General features: G+C 61.4%; 1 protein-coding gene across 1 annotated transcript in view; it reads right to left on the bottom strand.

Annotated features, from left to right (window-relative positions):
• Positions 1-10,155: 10,155 nt before the first annotated feature.
• TAF4 (TATA-box binding protein associated factor 4) overlaps positions 10,156-15,655 on the bottom strand; it is a 65,988-nt gene continuing 60,488 nt past the window's right edge. Inside the window, 1 exon segment of the mRNA XM_055344130.1 lies at positions 10,156-11,639. Within this exon segment, the coding sequence (XP_055200105.1) occupies positions 11,472-11,639 (168 nt within the window). The 3' untranslated portion in view covers positions 10,156-11,471.

Here is a 15,655-nt window from a genome sequence, read left to right as displayed (position 1 = left end):
TTCTCTGAAATCTCGAGCCCCCCGGGTGCCCAGGGCCCTGGGCTGTGCTCGGGGACGGCCGTGTGGGGCCCAGCCCGGGACGCACCCACCCCGCGGCGCCCGGCGCCCCACCGCCCCGCCCCACCGCCAGGCCCCCGACGCACCTCGCCTGGGTCACGCAGGCTGAGGCTGGGGCACGCCGGGGGCCACACGTGCCCTCACACAGCCCCCGGGGGCCAGGGGGGCTCGCACGCCCCCCACACCCACTTCCCTGCGCACGCGGTTCTGAGGTCGAGCTGGGCGTGCCAGCAGCGTCACACGCCTCCCGCAGCCTGTAGACTCACCCGGGGCCCGGCCGCGGGGGCCCAGACTCCGCGCTGGCAAAGCCCTGGGGCGCACCTTCGTTTCTGTAGGGGATTTTGTTCTGTGAACAGGAGAAACCCGCTGGGGTGGCGCGGCGAGGACGCGGCCGTGGTCGGGGGCGCCCAGCCGAGGACCCCCGTGTCCGTCTGTCCTCACACCCCGCGCCTTTGCTTTCCCGTGTCTCTCAGCACAAGTGCTGGGCCTCCGGCCACCACAGCGTCGGGGTAACGGCCACACGTCAGTTCCCCGAGATGCCTCAGTTTCCCTAGCGTGAGCACCGGCCGACACACACACACACACACACACACACACACACACACACACGGTCCTTTGAGAGGTAAAAGGTTAGGGGAGGGGAGTCTCAATTTTTGTCAATGCTGAAAAGAGCACCAAAAACCCCGCACAAACTCTCCCATGCACAGAGCGTGCCGTGAAGCAGCTCGCGCAGCGCGGTGCACGTGACAGGTCCTGCTCGGCGCGGCCCGCGGGGAGCCGCCTCTGTGTATAATTGGAGCGCGTTTCTTCTTTTCCTTTCCTCTCCTTTTTCCATTCTGATCTTTTTTTTTTTTTTCCTTTTCTGCATGTTTCTTTTTTGAAAATGGACAAAATGTGTAGCAGCCCGCATGACTGTGGTTGTTTTGGGGAAAGACACTGGAGTATGATGTGTTCACACTGCAACTCCGAGCATTGTGCAGTTAGGCAAAAGTCCCAACTTTTTTTGTAACCGTCAACAGCACAACTATTTTGTATTGTTGTTTGTATCATTTTGTACCAAAAAAGAAAAAAAAAAGGAAAAAAAAAAAAGGGAAGAGCGTCGATGTTTTCTCAATGTGTTTTTAGTGCCAGGAGGTCTTGGTTCCAAACTGAGTAGCAGCTTTGCCGAGTTGTCGTGTACCGGGGCGGCGTCGGGGCACCGGCGCGCTGCTCCGGAGGAGTTAATAAAGCCCCCCTTTTAAATAGTCGGCCTCCACCTGCTTGTGTTTCTCCGGGCCTTCGAGAAGCCGACGGGGCTCACGGACGGCACCGGACGGACGCGGGGTTCGGGGTTGAGATGGGAGCGGTGCCCCCAGCGGGCATTTCCCAAGCCCCCGCCTTGTCCCAGACGCAGCCCTGGGCCCCCGCAGCACGGACGGTGCACAAAACCAGGCCCGCCCCTGCCCCCCGACGGGGGCCCGCGTGCCAGAGGCCTGACCGGGCCCAGGTGCTCACAAGTCGCACGTCAGGCTGCAGGTTCCCCTCCTGCCCTCGCGCTGCCGTGGAAGGATTCTCACTCGCCACCCCCCCCACACACTTATCTCGGGGGCCCAGCGGCTCTTCGTGTGGTGGGAGGGCAGCACCAGCAGGCCGCGGCCCCAGAGACACGGGGTCCACTGAGCCAGGCCCCGCGGTCCCCAGAAGCTCCCTCGGGCCCGGCCTGGTCACCTGACCCAGCACCCCTGACCCTGGGCCTGAGCCTGAGCAGGACGGGCCTCTGCGCGGTGCTGGCGGCGAGGCCACAGGCCTAGGCCCACCCCGCTGGACCCGCAGAGGCCCTGCCCCCCACACCTCCCCCGGCCCCCCCCCAGTGGACCATGTTCACTGAGGCTGAGGGGCTGCCCTCTGGCCCGGCGACTAAGGGCCACCATCGGACCTGAGCCCCAAAGCAGGGGGTCCCTGCACCCCAGCCCCCGGCATAGCCGGGTCCTCCAACCGCCGCCCCCCCACCGACCGACCCCCCAGCCAAGCCTTTGCTTGCGCAGATCTGCATCCACAATACCACGCATAACAAAAAGTCACTCACACGGTTAATTACGGTGCAGTTGATAATTACAGGCACAATTAGCCGCTCGCTAATTTTGAGGGTGCCGAGCAGCTAATTACGTGCATGATTAGGCGACTGCTCGGGCCTGAGACAGGCAGTGGGGGGCAGGGGGAGCAGGAAGTCCTGTAATCAGCCCCCCGGGGTGAGGCTCTGCTTCAGGACACCCTCCCACACCCAGACGCCCAGCGGCTTGTCCCACCGGCTTGTCCCACCGGGAGGGAAACCACAAAGTCCAGCTGGGGCCTCGGGGCAGCCAGGACGCCCCCTCGAGGGTGATCCACCCGGCGGGGCCTGGACCACAGGCCCAGGAGGGGCATTCAGCCCGTCAGGCCACGGGGCCTCGGCTCCTCCTCCGCGAGGTGACGACCCACCCTAAGGGCCCAGAAGGCCTGGTCCTGCCCCCGGATGCCTCCCGTGTCACGGCCACAGGGTCAGATCCCCCAGGAATCCAAAGCCCACCCTCCTGGCCGCCTGGTCAAGGCCAGGCTCACCGGGGCCGCATGGGGGCTTTGCAAAGGGACAGAGGCAGGACGGGGGCAGGTAGCACTGAGCAGGGAGGGCAGACCCGGGGCAGGGCAGGGGGCAGACTGCAGGGGGCAGGGCTGGGAGGACCTGACCCTGCCACTGGCCGTGCTGTGATGCAGCCACACGTGGGTGACCAGGGGACACCAGCCGCGGCCTGGAGCCCCAGACGAGGCCCGGAGGGGCGGGTCTGGCCGGGAGTGGGCACTGCGGGAGGGCGTTTTAAGGGAGGACGGAGAGCACGTGAGATGCAGGATCCAGCAAGAAACTGCCGTGTCCCGGGTCAAGCTGCTACGGGCCATCACCCTTCAGGGACCGTCCTGCTGCTGGACAGGCGCGTGGCGGGGGGCACCGTGACCCCAGTCCTGGAACCTCCCCCTTGGAGAGAAGTAACCTCCACTCTGAACCTGGCTTATCAGGTGGACGCAGACGGCACTGCCTCGTGGGAGCCGGGCGGGGCCCCCGCCTCCTCCCCCCCCTGGGCCCAGGCCCTGAGCGCCCTGAGAGGGGCCCCCACCCCCCACCCCACCCGGGCGCTGATCAGGCTGCGGGGACACAGGACTCCCGCCTCCCTGGGGGACAAGGCCGACTTCCCGAGACCTAAGGACATGCCAAGCTCCGCCTCCACCCCGCACCGTGCCCCCCCCCCCGGGGTCCGGGGCGCGAGGGGAGCCCGGCCCTCACGGGCAGCCCTTCCTGGGAGCGGGGACGCCAGCCAGCCAGTGTCTGCGCCTCGAGCCCGGGGAAGGGGGTGCGTGGACTCCGACGGCCGTCCCTCGAGACCCTCCGGGCTGCAGGGGGCCGGGGCCACGGCGGGCGGCAGGGTGAGCCCACCCCCTGCACACGTGGGACCTGGGCCAGAGGCCGCATGGAGGGAGGCCCGTGCCCACGCCGCACACCTGCTGCCCTGCCCTGGGGACGCCTGAGGCCTGGGCGGCCGTGACCGTGTCCCGACGCAGGCCCTCGGGGGGCATCTCTGGGCACTGATGGCCGCATAAGTACGACGTTCAGGTCCCCCCGACTGACAGGGAGCTTGGCCCCGGACGCCCAGCCGAGGGCAGAGGGACTGGAACCGGCCGGGTCTGCGTCGCTGGCTCCCCCCAACTCACATGCCCCGTCGCCTGCCCCGAAACGCCCACCCGCTCCCCACTGCACCCCGGGCCCCCCGACGGCGCCGACCCCCAGCGGCCACGCTGCCCCCTGTGGCTGCAGGAAATGCCCACGGGAACGGTTTACCGCAGAGAGCACCGTGGGGCGGCGGGAGGTCCCTGCGGAGCCGGGCAGCGGCTCGGGAAGGCCCGCGTGGTCCCGAATCTCGGGGCCCTCCGTCCAGGAGCCTCCTGAGGCCTCGCGGTCTCTCCTCTGGGTCTGCACCTGGCAGCGCGGCTGGGAGCGGCCACCAGCCAGGTCCCCAGCCTCCGGGCAGCAGCGGGTGTGGCCCCAGCTGGCTCCTCACGACCGGGCTCCGGTCCAGCTCAGCCGCTCTCGAGGCTCGTGACCTTGGGCGACCCGAAGGTCTCGGGGCAGCACCTGCTGCGCTGAGGGCGCTGGGAAGGCAAAGTGAGCTGAGCCAGAGGCCGCGTGCCCCAGAGCTGTGGGCAGCCCAGGGGCGGGTGGGCCTCGGGGGCCCCGGGTGCAGGCCAGGCCTCCGGGCCGTGTGCTGCGGTTCCCAAACACGGAGCGCGCCAAGCAGGGTGAGGTGTGTGCGCTGAGCGTGCCCCGTGCCCCGTCCCCCTCCACCCAGGGACCAGGGGCAGGTGGCTCCGGGCCGGGAGGCTGCTGCCAGGGGGCCGCCCTCGTTGGCTGAGGCCTCCGCCCTCCGCCCACCGCCCACCGCCCACTGCCAGGAAGGAGGCCCCGGCACCGCTCTCCAGATGCAGAAGCCGTCCCAGCATTTTCAGGGAAGTCACAGCAACGGGCTCGGGTGGTGACGGCACCTGTTAGCTCAGCGGGTGCAGGCTGGCACTGACTTCTCACCAGCACCCACCCAAACTGTCCCCCCCTACATACGGCCACCGAGGCACCCACAGTGGCCCCCAGACCTGCACCCCACAGCGACCTCGTCTCCCCACCTGCGGCACGAGGCCACAGACACCTCACGGGGCTGCCAGGGTCCCGGGTCCACCTAGAGGCAGGGGTGGGGAAGGGCTCTGGCGGGGGACACCGGGCAGAGAGGGGCCAGGCCTGTGCCTGCGCCGGCGCCGACTTGCCTTTTTCTCCCTTTTAAATTTCTGGAACGGTTGTCATGAAGACTACGAGGCCGGTGGCCAGGGCACAGGTCAGCGGGGCCTGCGGGAGGGCCAGGCAGGGACTGTCACTGACCACTGGACATCCTTTCTGCCCCCGCCATCCCGCCTGCGCCCTGACCAGCCACACAAAGCCCTGATCCTCGGGGGCCTACGACGCCCGCGTGGCCGAGGTCACAGCGAGAAAGGGGTCGTGTCAGAGACGGAGCCGATGACAGAAGCGCCGGCTGGGGCGGAGGGGCCCCGGCAGCGCTCAGGACCCCGAGCCACCCTTGGGAGGGTCAGCGCCCGGCAGCCGGGTCGACCTGCCGTAACACGCGGAGCCAACTTGGCGCTGGGGTCCCGTGGCTGCCGTAACAAAGGACGTCGGATTTATGCTCTCAGACCTGGGGCCAGCGCGCAGGCTGGCATCCGCCGGCTGAAATCCCGCTGCGGGCAGGGCCCGGCCCCCTCCGAGGCCCCGGGGAGCGTCCTTCTTGCCCTTCCCGCTCCCGCCGGCCCAGGCGTCCTGAGCTTGAGGCCACGTCGCTCCACCCGGGCCTCGTCCTCACGTGGCTTCTCCAACCCCCTCTCACAAGGACGCCCTCTTGTAAGGACGCGTCACTAGACTGAGGGCCACCCGGGTAAGCCAGGATGGCCTCATCTCTGCAGAGATCCTTGGTGACCTCTACAATCACCCTTCCTCCAAATAAGGTCACATTTACAGGCTCTGCGGATTGGGACCTGGTTTTGTTTTGTTTTTGATATTTTTTTTTATTTTAGGGAGAACAAAGAGGGAGAGGGAGGAGCAGACGCCCCGCTGAGCAGGGAGCCCGACGTGGGGCTCGATCCCAGCACCCCCAGGTCGTGGCCTGAGCGGAAGGCGGACGCCTCACCACTGAGCGCCCCCGGCGACCCCTGCCAGCCTCCAGGCTGCGAGGGACACTGTGCTTCCGGACACTCCCGTGGCAGCTCACACTCGCACTCACGCGGAGACTCCGCAGGGACTGAGCGTGCCCACAGCCCACTCCTCGGGGCTGCGGACGGCGCTGGGCAAACCCACCAGGTCAGCCGCTCACCTGTACACGGACAACGGGGGGTGGGGGGGGGGCTTTCCCAGGTCCTCACTGTTTCCCACAAAGCTGCCGTGAGCACCTGTGTACACACCTCTGCGTGGCCAAATCTTGCACTTGTGGGACCGTGTCCGGGAACGTGTGGACGGGGTGGACAGGGTGACGCGCGCCCCACGTCTGTAGGGACGGCCGCGGGCGGCACGGCCTCCACCCCGCGGCCTCTGCTGGTGCGGCGTGCTGGCATCCCACCGTGCGCCTGACTCCCACGCAAGCACACGACGGCTGCTCCCGCCTTCCTCCCCCGACGCGCCCAAGTGCACTCCGCCCCGGGCTTGCCCGCCGCCGCTGCCCAGGCCACTCCTCCCGGCCGAGCCCTGCCTGGCGTCCTCGGGGGACTGTGCCTTCCTGCACCCTCCGGGCCCGGGAAAGGCATCCTGTGAGGGAGAGGCGCTCGCTGACACTCGCTGAATACGTGTATTTTAGGAAAAAAGATGATTGCGTGCCCATTCTCCTCAAAAACACAGGAATCCTGGCAAGTAGGACAAAGCCTGAAGCAGTGGCCTGAACGAGCAATTAGACTCTTGGAAAACGGCGTGATCTGTGTCTTAAGCAGAAGAGGCAAGTGCAAGGCAAGTGCCTTGGCCGGTCTTCCCCGAGTGGCCCAGAGGAGGGGAGCGGCTGGCAGCCGGCGCTGGAAAGGCCACCCCGGACCGTGGCCTACCCGCAGGGACAGCACGCACGGCGCTGAGGATGCGGAGGCTGCAGACGGGTCCCCAGAGCTCTGAGACGGAGCATGAGGCCAGAACAGGCGCCCTGCAGCCTCCGCTGTCCGGGCTGGGGGCAGGCCAGGCCCGAGGGTGGCGATGGAGGACGGCCAGGGAGGCCTTTGTTGTTGTTTTTTTTTTTAAGACAAAAATGACATTTGGAGACCACCGTCTGATAGGAGGAAAAACTAGTTAACACTCAACTAGTTAACCAGTGACTCTGGACAATCCCATGAAGATCACTTATCCCGAGACACCCGCCTCCTCTCAACTGTCCCCAGGTCTCGAGGGGCCGGGTACCTGCCCAGGCGGAGGTGACATCGCGCCGGGGGGGTCCGAGGTTTTACTGAGGTACGTCTCCTAGATGCTGAAACGCGCGGACCTCACCTGCCGGCCTGTTCACAGGTGCACACACCCAGGGGACCACCACCCAGATGGAGACAGAACATTCCCATCGGCCACCCTGGGAGGTAACCAACCACGTGGGCTCCCACTGCCACCACCAGGGGGGCGTGGGGGCCTCTGGGCCTGGCTTCTCCGTGATTCTGTAGAGATCCGTCTACGTCACCGAGTGAATCGGCAGCGTATCCCTTTCCATCCCTGGGCGGTAGCACCGAGGTGTCCGCCCACCACCGAGGGACGGGTGGGCCGATCCCGTTTGGGGCCATCGGTGCCCAGCACCGCTGTGAACATTGCCGGACGGCCTCTTTGGCGGACAAAGGCCATCGCTGTCTCACGTAGGCACAGGGGAGACACACGCGCTTTGCTTTCTTAAAAGTGCAACAGTTTCCCGGAGTGGCCGGACGGCTCCCCAAGGGCCACCGCCACGCGCTCTCCGTCGGCCTCGGTCTCCCCGGCGGGCGTGCGGCAGGCCCTCATCACAGGCTTTCTCTGATGACCAGTCACGACGGGCAACCCTTCCACGTGCTTCCGGGCCCCCGGTAGGTCTTGCGCACGCATCTAGCAGTGGAGTCTCTCCCTACGTCGTCTGCGGGTCCGGTCGGGGTTCTATGCGCACGCGCTCCCTCCCGGCCCGTGGCTTCCCTTCCGCTCTCCCCGGGCACCTCTGGATCCGCACGAATTTCAAGTGCACTTGGCCGTTTTTTTCTTTACGGCTTGTGCCCGCCCTCCCCAAGGTCGTGAACACTCCTCTGATGTTTTCGTCTAGAGGCTTTGGACTCTTGGCTTCCACGTCCAGGCCTGTGATCCTTCTCCAGTTAACCCGTGTGTGTGTGAACGTGGGGGAAGACTCGCTCTCCACCCACAGGCCGCCCAGCTCCACCAGCAGCTTCGCCGCGTCGGCGTCTCTGTCCAAAGTCTAGCGGCCAGGACGCTCCGTGGCGTTCACCGGCCGTGCCTGCCCTCACGCCAGGCCACGCCGCCTCGGCCGCGGCTTCCGCAGGTCCTGCAATCTGGGAGTGCGAACGCTCCACGTGCGGCCCAGACATCCCGGCTCCACGTGTGAGCCGCCCGCGACATCCCGGCTTCCTACGAGTCCCTGGGATCCGACCGTCAGTTTCAGCGCCAGCCCCGCGGGGACGGCGAGGGCGCACGGGGTCCACGCAGACGGCGCCGCCGCCGTCCACACCCGGCCCAGCCTGAGCGCGGCGTGTGCTCCACTCAGGCCTCCTCGTTTCTCTCGTTTCAGCGGGGGGCTCGTCCGTGCCGCTCCTCGAGCGTCCGCCCGGTACCCCGACATCCGGGTCCTACTGTCAATGACCCCCGCGTCCCGGCTGCTGGCGGCTGGAACACAGAATCACATGTCATTTTGGATCCTGACCCTGTTCCCTACAATTTCACAACATTCAGGCCTCTGGGTCAGGCACGGGTTTGTGGAGTCTTTCGGACTTTCTGTGCACGGTGGCATCATCTGTGATTTCTTTCTTCGCCTTCGTCTTTTCCGAACTTCACGCAACTTTCGGCCTCGTGTCTTGTTCTTATTTGCCTGGAAACACGGCCATCTGGGGAACGCGGTGGAGAGAGCGGACGTGCCGGGCAACACCATCCCACCCTCTACCTCCAAGCCCACCCAAGTTCCCAAACCTGACATCAGACAGGTAATACCGTGTCGTGCGGGGACACTGAACAGCGGTTAACGGTCTCGTGAGAGAAGAACAACGGACAACCCTGTGCCTCGGGTCTGCAGGCAATGCTTCGGCCAGGTGGGGTCTCCCGTTGGCGTCGGGGCTGTGCCTTGGCCGCGACTGTCCTCAGTGGATCAACGGGACCCAGTAGGGCATAGAGAAGCTGAAATCAAATCAGTGACACCTGCCAAAATCCAAGTACGCGTGTCCTCTACCGACTGACCTGATTTATCTCAGGCCAAGAACTTCGTGAAAACCAAGTAGTCACGGTTAGAAAGTCCACGGGTGACGTAATCACTGAATTACCCGGGGCCTTTCACACGGACGGGAACCTGGAAACCACACCTCAAGCGCCTCCTGCTGAGGCTCCGTCCTCCGCCGTCACAGGTGTTACAGTGAGGGTGATCCCTGCCCCCAAAGATCACCCAGAACGTGACCTGACTTGGAGACGGGGCCTTGCTGGCACCCTAAGCCATGGTATGACCACTGTCCTGGGGCCGTCCAAGGTGCCAGCCAGCACCGGAGCTGGGGGACAGGCCTGGAACAGACCCCCCCGTGGCCTCGAGGGCACAGACCCCGCTGAGCCCCGACCTCAGACTCCCGGCCTCCAGACCAGGAAAACGGGCCTCCACTGCCGAGGGCCCCGGTCTGTGGGGCGGACGGCAGCCCCAGAGGCGACGGAGCAGGCTCCCTGACGAGAGTGGTGTTTCCCGGTGTAACTTGTAAGGAAGCCCACACATTCCTGGGCATGGTCCACTTGAAATCAATGTGAGAACTAGACACCACCTCCGAGCACGCCGACCCACCTACGACACCGACCACGTACAGCGCGCCAGAGGCAGGGTGCGGACGTGCCCGCAACACTAGGGGGTAGCACGGGGGCAGGGCCTCCTGGACACCCCATCTGTCTCCAGCACTGGGAAGTTCTCATTGGGGCTGGGGTCATCGCCAGGGCACGTGTCCATGCACGGACCCCCGGGGCCACACCTTGCCTGTCCCCAGGGTGCCCCAGCTGCGAGCGCAGGTGCCCCGGTGCACCTGTGTCCAGGGTGGGGCGGCCCCTGCAAAGGGACGCAGGCAAGGTGGCCCAGACGGCCCAAGCATGCGAGGAGCAAGCTCCACCTCGGGCCCTCTCCCGCGACGCACACGGGGCCTCACCCTGCAGCACACAGCTCCTGTTCTTGGAGGCGAGGTTATTTCTACTAGAGTCGCTGGGGTTTAGATACTGATTCTAACAAGTAGTAGTTCATAAATAAACACTGTTCCACTCAGTGGAACCAGAGCTGAGTCTCTGGCAGCAGAATCTAAAACTGAAAAAAAAACGGGAAAAATAGGCAAAACAGATACAGATAAATTCGTTTTTAATAAAGGAGTTAATTTTCTTTCAATCCTATATAAAACAATAGCAATTAAAAACTTCATTTTTGAAAGTAAAATATTTACATATGAACAAGTAACTGTGCAAAATTTACATGAAAAAATGGAAAGACAGGGATTTCCTAAAAGACAAAATAAAAGGTGTAACAGTTTTCAGGTGTTGATAAAAATACTGATCAGCATTCGGTTCACACTCGCGCGAAGTAAAGTCTGACGTGAGGATCCACACAGAGAAAGCCAAAGTATTTACAGTCATAAAAGTACTATCAATAGACAATTTAATACAATAACCTCTGAAAATATAAAGAACCAATTAGTATATTTGTAATAAAAAAATAGGTACAAAGAAGGGGCTTTGCTCTGGACATCTGTAAAGTTGGCCCACAGCTTGCTTACAGTCTCTTAGCAAAATAATTATAGTTTACATAGCCATTTTCATGTTATGTGCCAAAAATTATGTACAATTACTGACAAAATACACCAACCATTTTTCAACACTTGATTCACACTGAGAAACAGTCTTTTGATGATTCTTCTCAACTTTGATTTTATTTCATCTAAGTTTCCACTTTTAGCTAAAAAACACAGTGCAAGTAAAATATATTTATGCTGAAAAGGTTTTCATTTCTTTTAACTTTACAGCTTTACAAACTATAGCAAATAAAATGCGTCTGTACAGATGCCGACCACACACTCGGAAGGAGCCGCCGCGCGGCCTCTCCCGAGCAGAAAGGTGACCACGCTCCGGGCGAGCGCGCGATGAGCTCCGTGCTCCTCGGGGACTCTGGCGAGGGAGAGGACAGGGACATAAATAGTCTAAAACATCAGTTTGCTTTGCCAACTGACTAATACAAAAATAAAATAAATGAAATGAGGTCATTGCTGTAGACACACACCTACGCAGTAAGTTGGGTTGAATAAACCAAAATGCACAAATAATGTAGAAACCGCTACGAGGTGACAGAGGGCAGCTAATTATTTGCTAAACGATTCCATCAGTTTTTATATATGGCTTGTTTGGCAAGAAGGCCACTCAATCAAAGATGAGTTAAGAGTTAATTGTCCGTTCAGAGTGCCCACGGGCCTCTGTGTTCTCTGTTACAGAAACATGTTTTCTTCCATACTGAAGAGTTGACTTAGAAACAGGAATATAAAACTGTTCCATTGTAAAGAGGTGGCTGTTTTTTAAACAATATCCCATTTGCTTGTTACAAAAGGCGTAATCTGCAAATATATAAAAACGTCCCAGGCGTCTCCATCCGCGATGCCACGCCCGCCCTGTGCTACTTAAGGAATGCTTTGTAGAGCAACAGTGAATGGCTTGTCTCACGCTCATTCTCTAAACAAAATATGAGGTCCCTGAGGTTGACCCGCGTGATCCTTTGTCGCGTGAACTGTCTGGGGGTTCCAACGCCGGAGCTGCCTGGGACCGCCGAGCCTGGGCCCGACCCCTGGTGACGAGAAAGGAGAAGACAGCCGGGTTAGTGGTGTGCACGGGTGGGCAGGACCCACGGCGCTGGAAGGAAGGGGCAGAACCAGGTGCGGGCCCCTGGTCCACATGCCTGCAGCCACTCGCGCCCCCCTACAGGTGTCCCAAGGAACCCGGATGCTAGAGGCAGCCAGGCTCCTTCCCACAGGCCCGCCCCGTGAGCTGAAGTGCTTTGTGAGTCCCTAACGAGAAGGGAGTGCGAGAAGGCACAGCCCCCATACCGACTTCCAGGACCGGTGCTCAAGCACACAGGTGAGTGCTAGCCCCGCGATTCCCAAGGAGCCCGGACTCCAGCCCCTACAGAAGGAACGGGCGGTGGCTCCCATCCCAAGAGGGTAGAACCCCTCTGGGGCTCGAAGCCGGCATCCCCGATCTCATGTGTCCAGGAGGTCCAGTGGGACGGACGAATGCCACACCTGGGCCAACTGTATCGTCCCCACTTCGCTGACAAAGGCACAGTCCCCACGCCACAGTCTAAACTCCTGGACTTCGTGGGCTGGCGGTCACCCGGTCAGCAGGTCAGGCCATAGCACTCCGGCCACCGCGGTTATCCGCGGCCAAGGGGACGCCCTGGTCCCCACTGCTGTCTCCGGCTGACAGCACCGCCAGGGAACAGCCAAGTTCCTCTGAGTCTCTGGCGCCTGCTCATGACACGGAGTTGCTGTGGCGGTTTTCCTGGAAGCATCGTGGCCACCCAGCCACAGCGTCCTGTGGTCCCAGCACCGTGTCTCCATCTGACGCTCCAAGGGCACATTCGGAATGAAAACTAAGTGTCTGTATTCTGATGGTTAAAGTTGCTCAAGTGGGTTTCAGGGGCAAACAATACAATGCTATTTTTACAGCTTGTTCTCAAGTTTAAGAAAGTGGGAAGAATCCGGCCGGCCGGCGCCAGAGCGCTGCCCAGACAGCCGCAGTTCCGGGAGCCGGGCAGCAGGTGGCAGGCGAGGACCACGGCGCCCGCGGCTCCGCTCGGTGCACCCGGTCCCTCGCCAGGCCCCCTACGCCAGGCCGGCAGGCTGCTCCTGTCCCTGCACACACGCGCCTCCGACCTCAGTCACACTACTTTACACCCCCTCGGTACCCTCTCCCGCTGAGCCCTCCTCCGAGCTACTTCCTGCAGTGGCTCCTTTTCCTTGTTTGAAAGAATGATTCGGGTTTTCTCAGCATTTCCTGAGGCTCCGTAAGAACCCTAAAGTGTTCCAGGCAAGAGACAAACAGCCACCTCTGCAAAGGCGTGTGATGAAAACAGTCTGCAGGAACAGAAGGAACAGCAGGAGCACAGTGGCCGTCCTGGGACCCACAACTCTGGACCCCGTCACCACAGGGAGGCCCCAACAGGCCCAAGCAGAGGCCAGTTTCTGGAAAGAAAGCTGCTCAACAGTAAGTAGCCTTCCTTCCCTACCTGCCCTGCAGACGCCACCCCTGACCTCAAGGCTCTTGGGGACAGATGCAGCCACGGAGAGAGAACGCAAAGGCACTAGCTTACGCACAGATCGAAGTACCTCTGTGACACTCGTGACCCCGATTCTGGACCACATCTGATGTTTCTACTTTCCAAATAGCTCAACAGCCAGAACAGCTGGGACAAGGGTAGGTACACACTTCAGGAGCAAATTAACAGCTGCTAAAAGTCATAAATCGAGATAATTAACACTTTATTGCAATATGTTTAAGAAATCAAAGCTAGTGTCAAAGCATTCTGATCGGCAAGTGTCAGCATGGCCCAGGACGGCTGGCTGAGCGCCTCCCACAGGCCCAGGCAACGTGCTCTGAAGGCCAGCGAAAAACTGCCATTTCTCGTGGTTCTATGGACTTTTATAAAAAGCCTATGTTCAAAGATATCCTACTTGATACTCAAATTACTTCTACTTATGTGGGATGAGCACTGCCTCTTCCATTTCACACCAAAATAGAAGGACACGAATTCAGGGTCTCGCCTCCAGGGTCATGGTCATCTGCTCTGCGGGCTGCAGAAGGGGGTCACAGGAGCCCGGAGCCCAGCCGGCAGGGCGGGGAGAGCCTGCGGGAGGTCCTGAGCCGCCCCGCCGCTGCAGCCTGCCGGCACCGCGCCCCGACCCGGAGTAACAGAGCACTCTGCCGGGTAAGGGCCAACGTCGGGCCCGGGAGGCGGCGGTCGGCAGGACCAACTTCAGCAGCTTGCACACCCATCACAGGGCTGTTTAGTTCGCTCTGTCTTTGCAGGCACTGGGGCTAAAAACAAAGTGACCTCGGACACAGCGCTTACGCTCTCGTGCAAGGTGCTTCCGCCTCTGAAAACAGAGCAAGAATACCATCACCCTGTCACAGGACCACTGGAAACACTGACAAAAGGAAGTTATTTCTTCCGAAGGCAGCCTTTTCCATCGTCAAACTGCCACAATCAGGCAGCCCCGGCGGCTCAGCGGTTTAGCGCCGCCTTCAGCCCAGGGCGTGATCCTGAAGTCCTGGGATCGAGTCCCGCATCGGGCTCCCTGCATGGAGCCTGCTTCTCCCTCTGCCTGTGTCTCTGCCTGTGTCTCTGTCTCTCTCTGTCTCTCTCTACGTCTCTCATGAATAAATAAATTTTTAAAAATCCTTAAAAAAAGAACTGCCACAATCAATCTGACAGCCAATAAACACTCGATGTAACACCAAATGGAAAGAAAAAACACCTTCTGTCCAAATCCCACCTGGCTCGTGGGCCACCTCACGCGGGAGAGCCCATTGCGGAGAGAGGAAGCGCCACATCACTCACTGGGGGAGAAGCTCCTGGCCCAGCTCTGAGCTTCCCACAAGGGCTGAGAACGTGAGCCCCCGCCTGTGGGCCTCTCGGGAACTGCCTCAGGGAATGTCCACGTCGGGGGGCCGAGAGGCCGACTCCACGGTGGCCAGAAGCACAGCAGGCGGCTCTCGGGCGAGGCTCTCAAGGCTGCTCCCACGCCCCAGGCCTCAGCTGGACGACCAGCAGTTCAGGGTGAAACGCCAACAGAACCTAACGGCACAGGCTCCGCCTGCCCCACTCGGCTGGCCCTGGAGACGGCACACTCCCCCAAAGGGGGGTAAGCCCTCACTGCCCAAAACAGAGCACACCTGTGCAGACAGGTACCTCGAAGACCCCCAGCCAGGTACTCATCCCGGGGGGATGCACGGCACTCACAGGAGGGTGAAAGACAGCGCATGGCTGGCAAGTCACCTGGCGGCTCCCGGCTCACCCCAGAAAACAACTCAGAATCAAAAGGGAAACACCAGTCTATACAGAGATCACTCCATCAGTGAAGCGGGGAGCACTGTGATCCAAAAGGGCCCCCAAATGAGCAGAACCGGCCCCTCCTCAGTGCGGTGCCACAGCACCCACAAGGCTACATGGCAAAGACAGACAGGAGACGGCAGGGGCCCACGTCCGGCCAAAGCCAGCCCAGAGCGGCCGCTGTCCACCCGTCTGAGCGCCCAGAGCACCGACAGGAGGGAGGGTGTGGGCGGGGGGTGGGCAGAGTCCTCGGAGCACAGGGCCTCGGAAAAGGGCCGTGAAAACCAGGCGGTGGACAGGAGAGGAGAGGGAGGTTCCCGACGCTGGCAGAAGAGGGCGCCATCGGACCGCGAGTCCTGCGAGCCCCCCCCCCCCATAACCATAAAAGTGAACTCAAGGAAGATCAGCAGGTCTACGAGGACCCGCTGCCAAAGGTCAGAAAGTGGAATTCCTCACACATCAGAGACAAATGCCGTCTAGACAACAAGAACGCTGTAGGGCAGCCCCTTCAGCCACAAACAACGTACCTAGTGTCTGAGGACATGAAAACTGCTCCAGATCAGAACCTGAAATATTGGGCAGCCCGGCGGCTCAGCAGTTTAGCGCCACCTTCAGCCCAGGCCGCGACCCTGGGGTCCCAGAATCGAGTCCCACGTCGGGCTCCCTGCATGGAGCCTGCTGCTCCCTCTGCCTGTGTCTCTGCCTCGCTCTCTCTGTGTCTCTCATGAATAAATAAATAATTTTCAAAAAAA

Source organism: Nyctereutes procyonoides, unplaced genomic scaffold, assembly GCF_905146905.1.
Source record: "Nyctereutes procyonoides isolate TBG_1078 unplaced genomic scaffold, NYPRO_anot_genome, whole genome shotgun sequence".
Classification (NCBI taxonomy): Eukaryota; Metazoa; Chordata; class Mammalia; order Carnivora; family Canidae; genus Nyctereutes; species Nyctereutes procyonoides.
This window is presented reverse-complemented; position numbering and strand designations above follow the sequence as displayed.